Source organism: Argopecten irradians, chromosome 9 (assembly GCF_041381155.1).
Source record: "Argopecten irradians isolate NY chromosome 9, Ai_NY, whole genome shotgun sequence".
Taxonomy (NCBI): Eukaryota; Metazoa; Mollusca; class Bivalvia; order Pectinida; family Pectinidae; genus Argopecten; species Argopecten irradians.
In genome coordinates, this window is record NC_091142.1 from 42,897,550 (window position 1) to 42,915,321 (window position 17,772).

The following is a 17,772-nucleotide window of genomic DNA, read 5'->3' on the forward strand; positions in this document are numbered from 1 at the left end:
GGACATTGGTGTGTCTTTATTGTCCTCGAATTTGCTCACAACATACCTTGAAGTCTCGTACAAGAAGTTGTCAATTAAGTCAAGGATTGTGCTTGCACCTTTGTGGTTTATATGGATACCTGACGAGTCTTTCGTGTCAAAGTTCGTCTCAATAGGCTTACCATTTTTCACGAAGGACTTGTGGAGATCTATAACACGCATGTCATTTGTTTGAGTAGATATTTCTTTAATGAATTGGTTAACTTTCAGGGTCGTTTGGGTGATCGGCGCCTTTGGTTTCTCACCATTTCGAGGTATTACCGTACACAGACCTAAAGCCTCCATTTCCGGAAACGCTTCCCTTAGTGATTCAAGCGCCTCTGTGATTTTGATGTAAACAGAATCTGGGTCCTCCTTGTTACGACTTATATCATTCGTACCTAAACAAACGATCACTTTGTCCACTTTCTGGCCTTTAGTTAGTTTGTTTTTTGACAGGTCGATATTTCTTTGGATTGTGGCATACGATGCTCCACTAATCGAAGCGTTTATGATTTGACTATCGCTGTCTATTGTGTTTAATCGAGTACCGTTGGAGGCTCCAATGAGTACACAAACTTTGTTGTCGGTCCAGTTGTGAGTTTCAGTTTCAGAATCTGATGAAGTACGTTCGTCATGTGAAACTGTTTCTGGTTCAACTACATTGTCATGGGTTTGTCCGTCTAAGATTTCGTGTGCATAATCACCGAATTTTTTTACGGCCTTGTCGGTTGTTTTTTTCTCGCACAGTTTTTCGATATGCCCTTCTTGGCCACAATAGTTACAGATCCGTTTGTCTTTGATGACTTTATTACAGTCTCTGATCATGTGATCATGGGCACCACAGTTAAAACATGCTTTTAGTCTGTCCGATGTAGATTTTTGGACACATTTGAAAGATGGATGGTCTGTGTTGCCACACCTAAAGCAAGGTGTTCTATTATTGTCAGCAAAGATCCGTACTTGGAATCGACCAAAATATGTTGTTAAGGGAAGCTGGGGTTTACATTTCAACATTTGTACGTACCTTGTACCGTTTTCAATGTTTGTTCCTCGTATAGTTCCCCGTTTTACTGATCCATTTAGCACTTCTCCAAATTGGGACATAAATGAAGATATCGCAGTGTCTGACATTTCACATGGCGCGTCCTTAATGGTCACATTCGTGATATTCTTTTCCACTTCGAATAGTCTTACAGTTTGGTTGAAAATTTCTAGATTTCCGATCAAAATCTTATTTTTAGAGTCGATATCAGTCAATGTTATGATGCATTCTCTCTCAGTTATCTGTATAGATTTTATTTTTTCTCTCTTGACTAACCTGTCAGTTCCTTTCAGAATATCGTCGTAGTTAATCCCTCGAAGGAATTTGTGGTTGAAAACTAAAGACATTGGTCTTTGTAGGAGATTTGTACTTGTGCTAGTACCAGTAGCCATTATACAGTAGTGAGTAGATTTCACAGCGGACCACAACGGACACTTGTAAGTTCCAAATAAAGTTCATTTCTTGGATACAAACATAAATCCCGCTGCTGCCTGTGGATTCTAACGCTAGTTGGAAAGATCTGTATCCTAAAGGAGACTAAAAAGGAGGCTTAAAAGCCAGTTTCAAACGAAAAAAATAGTCTCCGACGTATATCACAACCACTCCGAATCAAGGGCAGTAACTCTCCCCCTAACGGATTAATTTTATAAATAACGCGAATGTCAATAGATCGCGAAAATAACCCCACGTGTATAGTTTACTAAAGGAAATCACGACATTAACCATCCGCGAAAATGTCCATGTTTAGAGTATGTCCTTGGAGACAGCTATATGTCTATAAATGGGTGTGATTGTCTGGTCCTGTAGTCTGTCAGATGAAGACATTTACTATTGTCTATTGCGACATGATGGTGTATGATTTTATAAAATAGTGCTAAAGTGTTTTTGTTCTGCGTGTTTGTAGTGAGGTGCAGTTGAAGTTTTCCATCATGTCTTGTACAGAACTTGTGTTGTGGTATCTGCCTGTTGTGTAGTGTGCTGCTCTGCTTTGTGGTTTTTTGTTTTTTGTTTTTTTTAAATTTATATGATTTGGTTTGTCTGGTGAGTGTCCCATACGGAGGAGCAGTACTCCAGTTTGGGTCTGACTATGGCTTTTTATCCTGCAACTGTCCCACATACTGACCGATAACTACTGCCGGATAAACTTGTGCTTTATCCGTCAATACGAATGCTTTATCCGTCAATACGATCACGTGAATTTGTTCCATATCTGACGGAACTTTTTCTAACTTGACCCAGAACTAGAACCTTCCGGTGAATGGAACGTCATTCAGTCCCGCTAAAACGTGACGTCACATTCACCGGAATGACGTCATTTTTACGCTATCGAAAATCTCGTATGGCGGTGTCGTCTTTTTCTTGGCTCATGGCAAAGGTATGTATTGCAAAATAATTCTTTAATAGGTATTTATTGGTTTTTTTTAGTATTTTATTTTGTTTGAGCGATGTATCATACTGAATAGAATTACGGATACTATTTGTGAATGCGCTTATTTATTTCCCACGGCAGTAAACAGGAGTACACTCTCATTCGGTATAGTGAATGAATCTTTACCTCCGCATCAAAGATCTACTGGAAGCTTCTCGCTTCGGGCAAAACCAAGTAAATAACTGTCAATTTGCTATCGGTTTGAATGCCATAATGGTTGCAGGATAAACAGAATACACGGTTAGTATCTTACAATACAAGTTTTATTTTGGTGCTCGACACGGAAAGCCGAGATGACTCGGCAAAGCCTCGTCATCTCGGCTTTCCTAAGTCTCGCACCAAAATAAACCTTGTATTGTAAGATACTAACCATGTATTCTCTATGTAAGCATGTCTTTTACATGTTGTGAGTTTATGTGGAAATTTAGTTTTAAGAATCCTAATGTCCTAGTGTCCCATCGTAAGTTATTTGGTATTGTGATGCCTAGATATTTGCTGGGTGGTAAGTACTTGTTGTAATTTGTGGTTGTGGAGTTTGTATGTGTAATTGGTCTTCGTGCGTTTGTTTGAGATGTTTACAATTGTCCGGGTGGAACGACATTAACCAATCTTCCTTCCACCTACCTGCTGCGTCTAGATCTTCTTGTAATTTAAGTGCGTCTCGTGTATTGTGTATGGTTTTGTATATTATGTTGCCATTTGCAAAGAGTCTGAGGGTGCTGTGTTTGATGTATTCTGGGAAGTCGTTTATGTATATAAGGAAAAGTATTGGGCCCAAACGATTCTTTGAGGTACTCCTGATGTTACTGGTATTTTTTTCTAATTGTTTCCCTTCAAGTAAAACTGTTTGAGTGCGGTGTGATAAGAAGTCTGTTATTGTCCTATGATACCGAAGGTATGGGACTTTGTCAAATGCTTTGGCAAAGTCCATGATGATGATGTCTGTTTGTTTGTTGTTGTTATGGTTTTGTGTTAATTCATGTATAAAAGTGACTAGTTGTGTTTCGCATGATCGGGACGCTCTGAATTCTTGTTGTAAATCATAAAGAATGTTATTGTTTTCGAGATGTTTTATTGAAGAGCTTGTTATAATCTACTCCATGAGTTTGAGGTGAGTGAGACTGGTCTATAATTGGTAGGGTTGTTTTAGTCTCCTTTATTGTATATACATTGAACATGGGCATGCTTCCAGTCATGTGATAGTTTTCCTGTGGTGAAAAATGTTATGAATATTTTTGTGAGAATGGTTACTGTTATGTCTTAAGGTTCTTTGCGTATTTTCCCATGTCTGTAGCTTTATGTGGGTTTATGTTTTCTAAGAGTTTTGTAGCATGTATATAATGTGTATTTGAGGCATAGTGGGGTGTGGTGATTTTTCTTTGTTTGGAATGTTATGGTTATGTTGTAAATGCTCTTTGAAATTATTGATTGAGAACATTTGCTTTTGTAGTAGTGTCTGTTCGAGTTGACCATCCTTAGGTATGGCTGTGATATCAGTGTTTTCTTTTCGAGTTGTTTTAATGTAGCTAAATAGTTTCTTAGGGTTATATCGTTTGCATGTTGTTGTCGTTGCTGGCTCGTCTGTAGGGAGATCATGTTTTCTATGTAAGAACGGTATGCATTGCGTATCTGTTTTTGTACCTCTGCTTTTAGTGTTTTGTATGTTTGTGTCAGTTGGTGACTTGAGCGGCATTTGGCGTGAAGTCCTCAGGATTTGTTGATGAGTCTACATAGTGAGTTTGTTATCCAAGGAAGATTTTGGTTGTATTGCACAGCGCTACAGCTAGTGTATTTGGGAAATAGCTCTAATGAAGTCTGTGAAAAAGGATAATCCAAAGATGAAATTTTCTATACACTGATTTATTACAGTCGGGTGCGGAGCGAAGAAATATCCAACTCTACACTATGCAAGTAATACAAAATGATAATATACAAAACATACAGGAACAAACATGTAAACAGCACTTAGTCTAAACGTGATATACAATAATCGCTAATTAACTGACGCAAGGGTTACCGGCATTGAGAAGTGCTTAGAAGAATTAGCTAAAAGAAACACAGGTAACTACGTTAAATCAATATATCACTGTAAAGAAACGGCTGTAATATTTAAAGTGAAGCTTTGTATTTTACTTCTTAACTTAGAATATTAATTATGTTCGAGTTGATTAAAACAAATAAGTAATATCACAAATGTCCGAATATGAACCTGTCATAAACTGCGTGCCAATATGTCAAGTATTTCTGGGTTATGTTCTTTTCCACTAATTTGTGTAGTGTAGATTTGAATTTATTTCATATTGAGTCAACAGTTTCATTTGTTTGTTGTTCTGGTGATTTATGCAGTTCATATACCGTAAGTCTTGTCTAATTTGTTCCCAGTTGGTTTTGTTGTAAATGTGTACGTTTCTGGGTTCTTTTCTTGACATCAGATTCAGTGTATACAATGTCGTGGTCGACTGCGTCTTTATTCATTTATAAGCTAGTGTACTGGGGACAGACCTTGTATGACTATGGGTGGTGTTGTTTCTGTTTATTTTTGATTGAGGGTCTATTTGTGAATGTGAGATCAAGTATATGGTCACCTTGATCTGGTTTGCCTTTGTTTGTTTGGTTGTTTTGGTTGTTGTTCAGTCGATGTGGGGAAGGTTGAAGTCTCCACTGATAAATGATATTGTATTGTTAATTTGGCCTAATCTGTTCATGGATATTTGTAGTTGTTGTAGTGATTGTCCTTTATCTGATTGTGGTCTGTAATATGCTCCAACTATAAGGTTGTGTGCATTGGCCATTGTGATGTTTGCCCATTCGTTTTCTGTCTTTAGTTCAGGGAGTCTTTGCGATATATATTTGTTTGTAATTGTTATAAGTACCCCTTCGTGACTTTGTCCTTCTCTGTTTGGTTTCCTATCTTTTCTGTATACTGTGTATTCAGTGATGGGGAGTATCCATATGATGAGGTAGTGTTGCTAAGCCTCTGTACCTATGATTATGTCTGGTTTTAATGTGTGTAGGAGTAAGTCAGGTTTTTTATTTGAAATGGACTGGAAGTTGATGATTGCTATTCTGATTGGTTTTTGAAACTTGTTTCAGTTTTTGTTTGTTTGATTTCTAATTGGTGATGATGTTGATGTGGCTAGTCCAGGGCATGAAAAAGTGTCAGATAGTTTACTGAAAATTTGTTTGGTGTAGTTATCGACTGTTGTCAAAAAGAGAGGATGAAAATTTTTGAAGCCCACAGTTTAAGCATTCTCATGAGACAACACTGTGTGTAGTACGGGAGCAACGAAAGATTCATGCTTTGGCAATCAACATGGTACCATGTCTCGCACGTGTCACAACATATAGCATTTGACATCCACGTAACTGCTTTATTACACATATATTACAAAATATTGGGGTTCTTGGGCAGGGGTTAAGTTCAGTGTCCGATGATACGGTGAGCAAGAGTATGAATATTCTTTTCAATTTCAATTTCTTTATTCAGCTAAAGGACCCCATCTTGGTGTGGTAGCTAAAAATTACATAACAATGAAAAATGGACAATGAATAACACATTATGCATGAGATGAAGCATTCAATGAAACATAAGATAGTAACATATCTACATAATGTGATAAACATCATGAATAGAGAGTAAATATAATTGGTTTGTGAGGTAGGAAATACAAAATACTTTGTAATAAATCATTTGAACGTATTTAAGATTATTTTACAAAAAATAGCTAGTTTTTCAATCACTTTAGGATTTAGACTAGTGAATAAACAGTGCAATTTAAAGTAATTTGGATATTTTGAGAAATAAACATTCACATAATTATTTTGATTTAGTGAAAATATGGAAAGCATAAAATGTAGTTGTATTCGTCCCCAATGCAATTATTGTCACAGATTTGGCAGATGTTACTTACTTCCGCTTAATATTGGTTGACCATTGCAGGTAATTTACTATTTCCTAACTCGAACTTGCACAAAGTGTAACGAAGCTCGTTTATAGTATGTTAAATTATTGTTGGTATATCCCATGGTGATCGGATAAATAATAAGTAGATATTTACTGTGGTTGTATAATTTTATTATCGTAAATGGTTTGAGTCGTCGACAATGGCAGTAAGGACTAAGGTAGAGCTCGAGTGTTATTATGACAGCGAGACATGTGTTACGTTTGACAGCGGTGTTTGTGTGAGATCTGTATCGGTTTGTGATTGTGTTGTGCCGCTTGGAGAGAATGTACGTTTGTATGGATATCGTTGTATCGATGTGTGTGCACTAGATGGAGTAATTGTGTGTGTGTAAGTGGTAATTACCTAAGTTTATGTCCAGTCTTGGTGTGGAGTCTGTTCTGAGATGGAAGCTGCCAGTGTTAGTTTGAGAAACGTAGGCCAATTTTACCGTGGAACCAGTTGTTGAGGTTAGCGTTATCAGCTACCATATATATATAGCGCTAACAGCTATTGTAACGTCATTGTACCCAAATTGATACCAATACACTCAAGATTTCTCTATATGACATTTGTTGCTTGGTGTGCTTCACTTTTTTTCTGTTTTGTTTTTAAAAAGAGCATACAACTTTATTTTGATGCTTTGTTTTTTTATTACAGTGTTTATTTTTACTGTTAGAACGATTAATAGATGTGTCGAAATTTCTAGTTTGTCACATGATGTGTACCCCAAATTGATACCAGCAAGAACGGTTTTATAAAATTAAGAAAAATCAATGTATATAGATTTTTGTAATCTTTATTTTCTAAAGGGATGCAGTTGTGTTTTTAAACTGAATTATACTGAATACAACTATACATTTTTACTGTAAAAATTGTACAAGTGTTTTCACAACAGAACCTGCGCTAATTCAGTACCCACGTAAGAACATGTAATGACCTGTATGATATTTCAATGATTTAAATTCAGTTTTTGTGGCATTTACCTAAGCCTATATAGTTCCATTGTGGTGTATATGTCATAAGACCACTATCAATTATTTTTAATGATTGTAAAAAAATCAATGTTAAAAAACTACAAACATTACTATAAATCAATCAAGTTACAAGATACTTGAATCTAGTAACAGTTTTAGTAAAAAACAAGATGGAGAAATAACGCTGTACAAAGAGCATTTTGCACGCGATTAGATAGAAAAATAATGTAAGGCAACTATATTTTTTCTATTTCTGTTATGTGTTTATTCACAGGAAACATCAGTTAACATATTAAATTGCTACTTTGAACCAAGTTTTATCGGGGATATTTTTATTTGGTACAATACTGTCTACTTCCTCTGTTTTGTCCAACATTTCAAAATATGCCTTGGATATTAATATATTAATAATTATTAATTAATTAAATAATTATTAAATAATAATTATAAATATTATTAAATAATTAATATTAATATTATTTACTACATCTTTGGCACTACTTTGCCTATTAATTTATTTCCAATGTGCGCTTGGATTCGAACCTCTCATTCGTTTAGCCTATTCACAAACTTTTTTATATACGAGTAAAAAGCTTTATTGAGCTGCCTTTTAAAAAGCTTGCTTTGAGCAACCATGCTTAGTCTTTCATTTGGATTTTTTGTTCTTCTGAATTTATTTTTAGCTCCGTAGTATTCACTTCTTCTTACCTTGCAGTCCATATCAAACCATTAATTAATTTTCTTTGATTGATTATGATTTGGTTTTTTTCCCTCTAAATGAGCCTGTATTCATTTGACTTGTTGTCATAGCTTCTGTGATGGCATCACAACAGGAGTTTATATCAGATGGTAACTGATTTCCTGTTTTCCATCAAACCATTGATCTTATCATTAATTAAGACAACTTCGTGTAAACTGACCTTGAAATTAAGTGCTACATACATCATTATCCCAAACAGGCTAAGAGAATTTTTTGTCATTGACAATATTTCTATTATTTGTCTCAAATATTAGCTGATTGTTGTGTATACTAAATTCCACTGAAGAGTGGACATCCGATAACATTGGATCAAAATCATTTACACGAAACTTACAACAGGAAGGAAAAAATCTTGGGGAGGCTATAACGAGATCAACCGTACTTAAGTTTATACATGAAAATCTTCTCACAGTTTTATCATCACCGATTCTAACATTTCTAATACATAGACCATGTGTTTTACAAAAACCAATCAGGATATTACAAAAATGATTATCTACCTTATCCTCCCAAACTCTCACTTCAGGAAAACCCAGCTCTAATATTTCACTCTGCTCATTTAGTTGTAAAGAAATGTTGTTGTCAAAGTTTGGTCTCACAAAATCCTGGCTTCTCCGGCATTATCATCCAGAATTAGTAAATCTGATTTGTGCTGACTATGGCATTAAAATCGCCGAAAAGACAGACTTTTATATATGTTTCAGAGTGTGGGTTAAAGTCAGGTAAATCAACCGAGATTCTGTCAAACATATCTGGTTTACTATAAACAGAATTCTCTGGTAGAAGATATACCACTCTAAATATTTTTTTACCTTTGATACCATTTTTTTTCAGTTTTGAACCATAAAACTTGTACTTTATCAGATCGATCAGATTTGCACACTAGTGCGATACCTCATGAAGCGCTTTTGAATTTTTTCCTGTTTCAATAAGTAAAATATTGACCGATGTCCTCCAAATCACATAGTTTGGTCTCACAAAAACCTATGATATCATAACTTGTAACAAAGTTAGCAAACTCCGAGCTTTTCATTTTACATTTTAGCCCGCAAACATCTAAAGTAACAAGGTTAACTTTTTTATATGTAACATTTTCTTCGCTTTGCACGATATGGACCTTCCTGGCCTAGTCACTGTCTGCGTACTGTCCAAGACCAAGGGTGTCATAGTTAGTTATGTTACTCCTATCTTGAAAAGGTTGTCCGCGTTTTCCACAGTAATTTTTGAACGTGTTTCATTTAGAACGTTCGTGAGTGCGTGCGACAGTTTCATATGACATAGATATTCTTGCTTTCGTATGAGTGCGTGCGACATGTATGGTGTCACTGTGTTGATACTTTTGTATTGTTTTGATATCTTGGCTTTTGTAGTGGTGTTTTTACATTGTTTTGATATCTTGGCTTTTGTAGTGGTGTTTTTACATTGTTTTGATATCTTGGCTTTTGTAGTGGTTATGTCCTCAGCTATAACATTTCTTTTCAATTGGTCGTCGTTCTTTAGTTTATTTTTTTCGCGTGTTCCAGCACACTCGCACTTGGATATCTAGATATGAACCTCATAATAAGCGCTTGGGTCATTGTTTTTATATGACTGCCAACTGCGATTGTTCATTGTTTATCCTGTGGCACGAGTGAAAATGTAAATATATATACGTAATGAGAACTGGGTCTTATTATTTTGTGTTTGATCCTAGGGAGTAGGGATTGACATATGCTTCTTACAAATAATTCTGATCTTATAACCAATAGTCATGTGTTATCTCCCCTATGTAGTGATCACTGTCCAGTTATAATACGTGTTTCTTTCAAAGCTTTCAAACAAAGATCCTACAAGAGAACTATATTTGATTTTAGTAAAGCAGAATGGAATAAAATTAACAATGAATTAATATCAATAGATTGGGGCTCCATATTTATAAATTATAATAACATCAATGATGCCTTCTCTAAACTTATTAACACAATTAATGAAAAATCAAACAAGTATCTTCTTCACAAGTCTATTACTATTCGACCCAATGACAAACCATGGATCACTTCGGAAGTAAAAATTAAGCTTAGACAAAAAATAGAATACATTAAAAAGCTAAAACTACCAATAGAGAACAAGATTGGGCAAATTTTAGATCATTTCGCAATGAAACCATCAGTATGATTCAACAAAACATTGCAGAACAGGGAAGAAAAGCTTTGTTTTCTATAACAGGTGTGTCTAAGAAAAAGTAGTTTAATGTTGAAACCCATCTTAAAATTTTTGATGTCAGTTGTATTTTTAATTATGAAGCTGAAGTTTGGGAGTTTCATAAGGCTCCTGACGTTGAAAAAATCTACAGCAAATTTTATGGTATATCAAGAATTAGGGAGAATGCCTTGAGAAATAAGGAGAAAATTTAAAAAAAAATTCAAATATTGGATAAAATTAAAACAGACTGACAATTGTGTTTTGAATGTCTGCTATCAGGAAAACCTTATTTAACAAAACCAATTAGTGTCATGAATTTAAAAGAAATGACAAAAATACAATTGCCATCTGACAAATTAAATATTGAAACGGGAAGGTATATATTCTGTTAAGACCCAGAATAACAGAAATGAGAATCCAGCAGCTAAATTCAAAACACAATTTAATTATATATACAATATTATACAGAGATGGTTTACAATATCTAAAGTAATTGGTGGTGGTACAAGAGTAATACGATGATTTAAAATGTTACTTATCTGTATGCGAATGTCCTGGTATAATCCTTGATCCTTCCAGGTTTCAAATTAACAATAATCACAAATCCACGAGGAAAATGAATATCCACAGATGATTTGTAAAGTTCCAGGCAGTATGAATAAATCCACACAAAGTGTTGTAATAATCCACAGATAAAGTCACAATAGCTCTCCCAATAGAATCTAATATGGCACTGTACAATTCTTGATATGTCTCATTACAGGTCTCATAACAGTTCTGATTAGCTTTAGACAGTTGGAGTATATATAGCTAAACCCTAATTCAAGAATATTGGAGAACCTTCTACTTCCAGAAATATCTAACTAAAAGCAGTAAACAAATAAACACACAGAACTTTCTGGAAATAGATCATTCTAGATCTCTACTTATAATCAACATGTTTACAAACATATTTGTATATACATGATGATATTCTAGAAAGTTCTATAACCTAAATCAATGATATGACCTTCATAGGATGTATTGATAATAAAGCTATAGGAGTTATCTCCCTTATCTAATAACAACATGTATTTAGTGTCATACATAACACAACTAGCTGAAATAACTGTTACGAAACAAGATATTAAAGATCAATTTAACATTTTAAAAACCAATAAACCTGCTGGACCTGATGGTATTTTGCCCCGACTAATTAAAGAGACAGTTCACTCAGGCTAATTAGTTTACATAACCAAGAAGCCAAATATAGCATAAATGTATTGTTCTACATTTCTTATGAAACATATAACGTAAAACATTGACAAATTCCTCAACATTGTTAAGTATTTTAATTAATATCGTTGAAATATCAAATCGTTGTTCAATACGATTAAGCAGGTACTATATGGACGCTGTACCCATACCCGAGCCAAAGTCACGCACGTTAAACAAATGAACTACATAACCACTAAGATGGTGATAAAATGATTTTTTGGCAAGACAATTCACATAATAAGGTAAACAAACTACTGTCAGAGCGATTTGAGCAGTTCTAGACAAAAGTTGCATTACTCTACGAGCACGGGATAGGGTTCGGCATACAAGAAGTTTGACCACAGTGTGTAATGGCGGACAGCGAGGAGTTTGAACATTTCACACACATGTCACCACCATGGGCTTTTCAGGCATATCACAGTAAAACCGACTGATCTAATTTCCATTAGAACTGGGTTTTTTTTTCGATATATGTACAAATTTTAATGTTCTCTTAGACTGAATTGCCCCTTTAAAAACTTATCCTCATCGTTAATATATCCCTTAAAATTTTAATATGACACTATCATTGGGTGAAATTCCAAATATTTTCAAAACGGCAAATGTTAATGCACTTTACAAAGGTAAATGTGACAAAAATGACTTAAATAATTATAGACCAATTGCAATTACATCTATATTTGGTAAAATGTTAGAAAAATACATTTTCAAATATACTTATAATTATATCACAAGATATAACATGTTAAACAAAAACCAGTCTGGATTTCAACCAAAAGATTCTACTACTTATCAACTTGTGGAGATTTTTAACATTATCAGTTCCAATTTAGATAAGGGAAATGATGTACGCTTTGTTTTCTATGATATAAGTAAGGCATTTGATAGATTTTGGCATTCAGGTCTTTTACATAAATTACAGAAGATTGGTTTAAAGCCTACTTATCTGACAGAAAACAAAGAGATGAATATAAATCTAACTTTAAATCAATAAATGCGGGGATACCCAAAGGATCGGTTCTTGGCCCCTTTCTATTTTGTAGAAATCTTGAAACTCCAGCAGCCACCCTTAATGACGATTTAGCTTCTATTTCTTCATGGGCTGATCAATGGCAGATTCTTTTTAATCCAAACAAAACTGTTACTGTCACATTCACTCGAAAACATACTGATCTTCATCCCTCTCTTTTATTAAATAATCATCCTGTATCTTAACATGACTTTCATAAACATTTAGGACTTACATTTAACAGAAAAGGCACATGGTCAGAACATATATCAAATATATATGAAAAGGCATCATCCAGACTCAATATATTAAGAATTCTGAAACATAAACTTGATAGAAAATCTTTAAAAAAAAATTATATATCATACATTAGGCCAATTTAGAATATGCAGATACGGTTTGGAACAATTGTACAAAAAACGAGTCTGATCTGTTAGAATCTATTCAATTAGAAGCAATGAGAATTATAACTGGTCTAAGTAGGTACTTCTTATCATGTCCTTTACGCTGAAACACAATTAGAAACATTACAGAATAGACGTCATCAACACAAATTAACACTACTATATAAAATCCTAAACAACTATACACCAGCCTACTTATATGACAGTATACATCCTTACATAAATACTAATAATAACTATACATTTAGAAATGAAAGATTTTTAATGTACCACCTTCGAGAACGAACAATTATGACAATAGTTTTTTCCTTCAACTATGAGACTCTGGAACTCACTTGATCTATCTATCAGAAATTCTACCTCTATTTCTTCTTTCAAAGGAAAGTTAAAACCAAACCAACCTGCCCTTCTTTAATCTCTAACATATACAAGAATTGTAAACCAAGGAATTTAAATATACTTTTGTGTCAAGTACGCAACAATGCCAGTGATCTTAACTATGATAAATTTTCTGATCATTTGACTGATGATGGTTCATGTTTGTGTGGTGCTCCAATTGAAAATTCGAAACATTTTTTGACTGTACTTTATTCTCTGATGTCAGACACCACATAAACAACTATTTCTAATCTGATAGGTTTTATTAATGTTGAAATTCTTTTATCTGGATCTAATGATTTTTCAAATGGTATTTAATGCATACAAGTAATAAATAAAAAAAGAAAGATTTCAAATTTATAAATAGTTAAAAAAAATATAAGGCTAGTATGTAAGAGTTTGAAAGTGTGTTTGCATGATGGTTTATATTTCCTATACCAGCTTTGAGCTAGCTACATGTTCTCTTTTCTTTTCTAAATTATATGTTAACTTTATATATATTTCTTGAATTATGATTATTTACTTCATACTTTTTATTCTGTTTGTATTTTATTTTTTATATAGATTCTATATATATATATCTTCTTTGACCCGCTTGGGTTTTCTATTACATATCTATGTAACATATTTATTTTTCCTTTAATTATATTATATTAAGTTATAAGTCTTTCTTTTCTTTTCTTTTTTTTGTTTTGTTTTCATCATCACCTTTATTATATTTATTTATAAAAAATTTCATTTCTGGAATGGATTTGTATAGGCTTTGCCTGTTATCCAATCCAATATATTGCTATATCATTGTACTTTATTATATTTATGATCTATATTATAATTCTGTTTATATTTATTGTATTACCAATAAAATATTTTGAAATGAAATGCTGGTTATGTCTGTGGTGTGCGTTTCTAGTTATGTAATATCTGCGCTTCTGTCAGCATGCAAATCAAATTTATCGTCTTGGTGCGTGAATGGTGCGTTAGGCCTATTTACCAACCAGAGAGTTCGAAGGGCGAATGCCTATGAGTATAGCAGCTTTCATGGTTGTGTGTAAGCTGTAAGTGCGAATACTTACCATGGGGAATGACAAATAAACAATCAGAAAATAAAATGCACAGCCAAATAATCAAAGCTACAATATAAATATCGCAACATATGAATAACAAATTACATACAACCCAAAAATATACAAGTAAAGATTGGAGGAAGACAACTCGTATGCAGAATCGCAGTCTAACTTACACTGTACACTGGTAGTTCTAGCGATACTGTCATAAACATTGTTTAAAGAAATGTGTATAAAAGGTCATTCAAAGTTATCATTGTAGTCTATAGATCTAATATTCTGGTTTGAAAATTGTTGAAAAATAAAATATACCATAAAAACAACTGCAATGTTCATTTGAATATTCCCGCTTCACGGCTGTATCGTTCCCTAGCCCGTTTAAACCTGAATGATTCAGTCATGCAGCGAGTGCGTGCTATCCTTCGTGGTCATCGACATTGCAATGGCTATGGTGCGAGGATTTCAATAAAAATAGTTCCTCCGCGAGAAATTATTACACGCCTCAGATTTCGTTTTAATAAGAAAACAATATATAAACAGGCGAAATTTAACCACTTTTGTGATTTCGAATGAATATTAATTCAATATACAGGACTGTATGTGGAAGAGCTGCAGGATCAGCATATACAAATTCTACTTAGGGACTATATTTGGTCACAACGGAAGTCGTAGGGCTGTGTCTATGTTGTAAGTTACCGTACATACTTCAGGTGCCCGATCCAATGTTATCGCTGGAAATTCTTCTAAAGACTGTGAATTAATTGTTATTTTGGACAGTTTTGGTGTCCAATGGTAGTTTGAAGACCCTATATTCGTGAAAATCTGAGGACATTACGAAAAACACGTTATGGCGCGTCTAGTAGCAGTTTGCAAAACGGATGACTATCAGTTCCTTCGTCGACAACTTCCCATAACTGTGGATGATGACTTGAAGGTATCAACATTTGCATATGTTCATTATATTTCTTGCATGTGTAATTTATTATACTTTTATAATATTTGATGATCACATGTTTTAGAACGGATATAAATCATGCCCGGTCAAAAGTTCACGGGGTCAATCGGTGACAATATTGGTGACCTTCCCCAACTGTCAAAATCTCGCATTGTGGTCATACTGCTAACACTAATGTTTCGATCCTCTTGATTTTGACGTGTTAATAATTCCTCTTCATGTCATGTATTGATTATCAATAACTCCCAATGCATATTAAACTGTTTAACCAATATGTGCTTGCTTTTAAATATCATGATGTGGTGCTTTTAAATATCATGATGTGGTTCTTTATATCTGTAACAAGAGAGGAGAAAATGTAGCGGCCAGACCGGGATTAGAACCCGGGACCCTCCTAACACTAGCCGAGTGCTCTACCGACTTAGCTACCTGGTCACTGATGATCGACCCAATCCAATCCCGCTATACTCCTCCCTCCTTTCTCGAAGTCTTCGCCCTCGAAGACACATGAGATCCCTCCAAACACCACCACCATGGTTTATTAAGTTGGGCGCCAATTTTGTAACAAGAGAGGAGAAAATGTAGCGGCCAGCCCGATTTCGAACCCGGGACCCTTCGAACACTAGCCGAGTGCTCTACCGACCAAGCTAGCTACCTGGTCACTGATGATCGACCAGTCCAATCCCGTTACATATCTGTTAATAACTATTAATATTCTCTTTAATAAATGGCAACATCTCACATGTAATATCACCATTGCAAAGCTGAGATACGTATCTACATATCTTTCCATCTCTGTGTCTTGCACTGTTACTGGTGTAGAACGGAGATACACAGGATTCAATCCTGTGGAGTGCCCAGAAATCGAACCCTGATCACCAGAATCTACATCTCTACTAACTGAGCAATAGAAGCATACTCCGTCAGCTGGGTGATATAGTCTGTATTCAACACTTGTACAAGCCACACTGACCTTCTCCTTTTGCCCAACTTCTTTTATTTTTCTTGAGATTTCCATATCTCAATCTGAGACTGTCTAATCACCTTCCATGGGTGTCAACGTATTCGTAAAAGAACAGGGGAAAATAAACATGATTGTGTATGAATGTTAAAAACCTCAATTTCCATGTCAAAAAGCTCAAGCCTAGCTTACATTTAGAGCTCTAGAAACCATAATTTCGATTTTATTTACATAAAAAATGAGGTCTACACAAAGTTACAAACCTCTATTTTTATGTCAAAAAGTTAAGCCTAGCTTATAATTATAATTTCAGAAATTCTGCAAAATCCTGTTTTGTTGTTAGATACATATTTTGTCATTGTAACTAGCTAGGGGCATGCAAGTTATTAATTAATACCAAATTTTCAAAGAATCAGCTGCGACTTTAAGCATTAGTCCGATGCCTATGACTAGTAATTTTACAGCCAGACTGGTGCCAATTGTAATAAACTAGCTATAGTCCAATTGGACTATATAGTTAGTGGCTCCCCATTCAATTAACATCGATCGTTAAATGCTACATTTACAAGAGCGGTGGTCAATTGCATTTTTCAACAATTTTCAACGCATTTTGAGTCCATTCTTTCTGTGATTATTTCAGTCCGGAAGCATCATTTGGGAGAATTTGTATTCATGAAAGCATCCAGACTGCCATTTGGTAAAACATTGTTAACTGATCATGACTGAAATTGAAGTGCTGAAACAAAATGGCTGTATATTTATTTTGGACTAGTGATTAAATAGCTGGACTAGTAACATTTTTAGTTTACTAGTCCAAATTAATATTACTAGCAGCGGAAAAATATAGCAACACAAGCTGAAAGAAGTCTGGACTTGCATTGCTTGAACAAAGCCAAGAAAAAATTTGGAATAAAAGACATATCTATCATATGATATAGCTTTAAAATTATCATATAGATCCTTGTATTTCTCATCTGAGTGTATTCTAGTTCTAGATATTTCATGCAGTTTTTAGCCCACCATCATCAGATGGTGGTCTATTCAAATTGCTTTTCATCCGTCCTTCCATTCGTTAACATTTCTTGTTACCGCTATTTCTCTGAAAGGGCTAAGGGGATCTTTCTTAAATTTCATATGTAGGTTCCCCTAAGGCCCTAGTTGTGCATAGTGCATTTTGGGATCGATCGGTCAACAAGGGGATCTTTCATATGTAGGTTCCCCTAAGGCCCTAGTTGTGCATAGTGCATTTTGGGATCGATCGGTCAACAAGATGGCTGCCAGGCTGCCATCTTGGATTTTGATAGTTGAAGTTTGTTACCGCTATTTCTCAGAAATTACCAAAGGGATCTCTCCCAATTTATACATGTAGGTTCCCCTAGGGCCCTAGTTGTGC

General features: G+C 34.6%; 1 protein-coding gene across 1 annotated transcript in view; it reads left to right on the forward strand.

Annotated features, from left to right (window-relative positions):
* Positions 1 to 15,143: 15,143 nt before the first annotated feature.
* The window catches only part of LOC138332385 (gametogenetin-binding protein 2-like), a 28,551-nt gene continuing 25,922 nt past the window's right edge, over positions 15,144 to 17,772 (forward strand). The window contains exon 1 of the mRNA XM_069280462.1: positions 15,144 to 15,397. Within this exon, the coding sequence (XP_069136563.1) occupies positions 15,311 to 15,397 (87 nt within the window). The 5' untranslated portion in view covers positions 15,144 to 15,310. The remainder of the gene's footprint in view (positions 15,398 to 17,772) is intronic.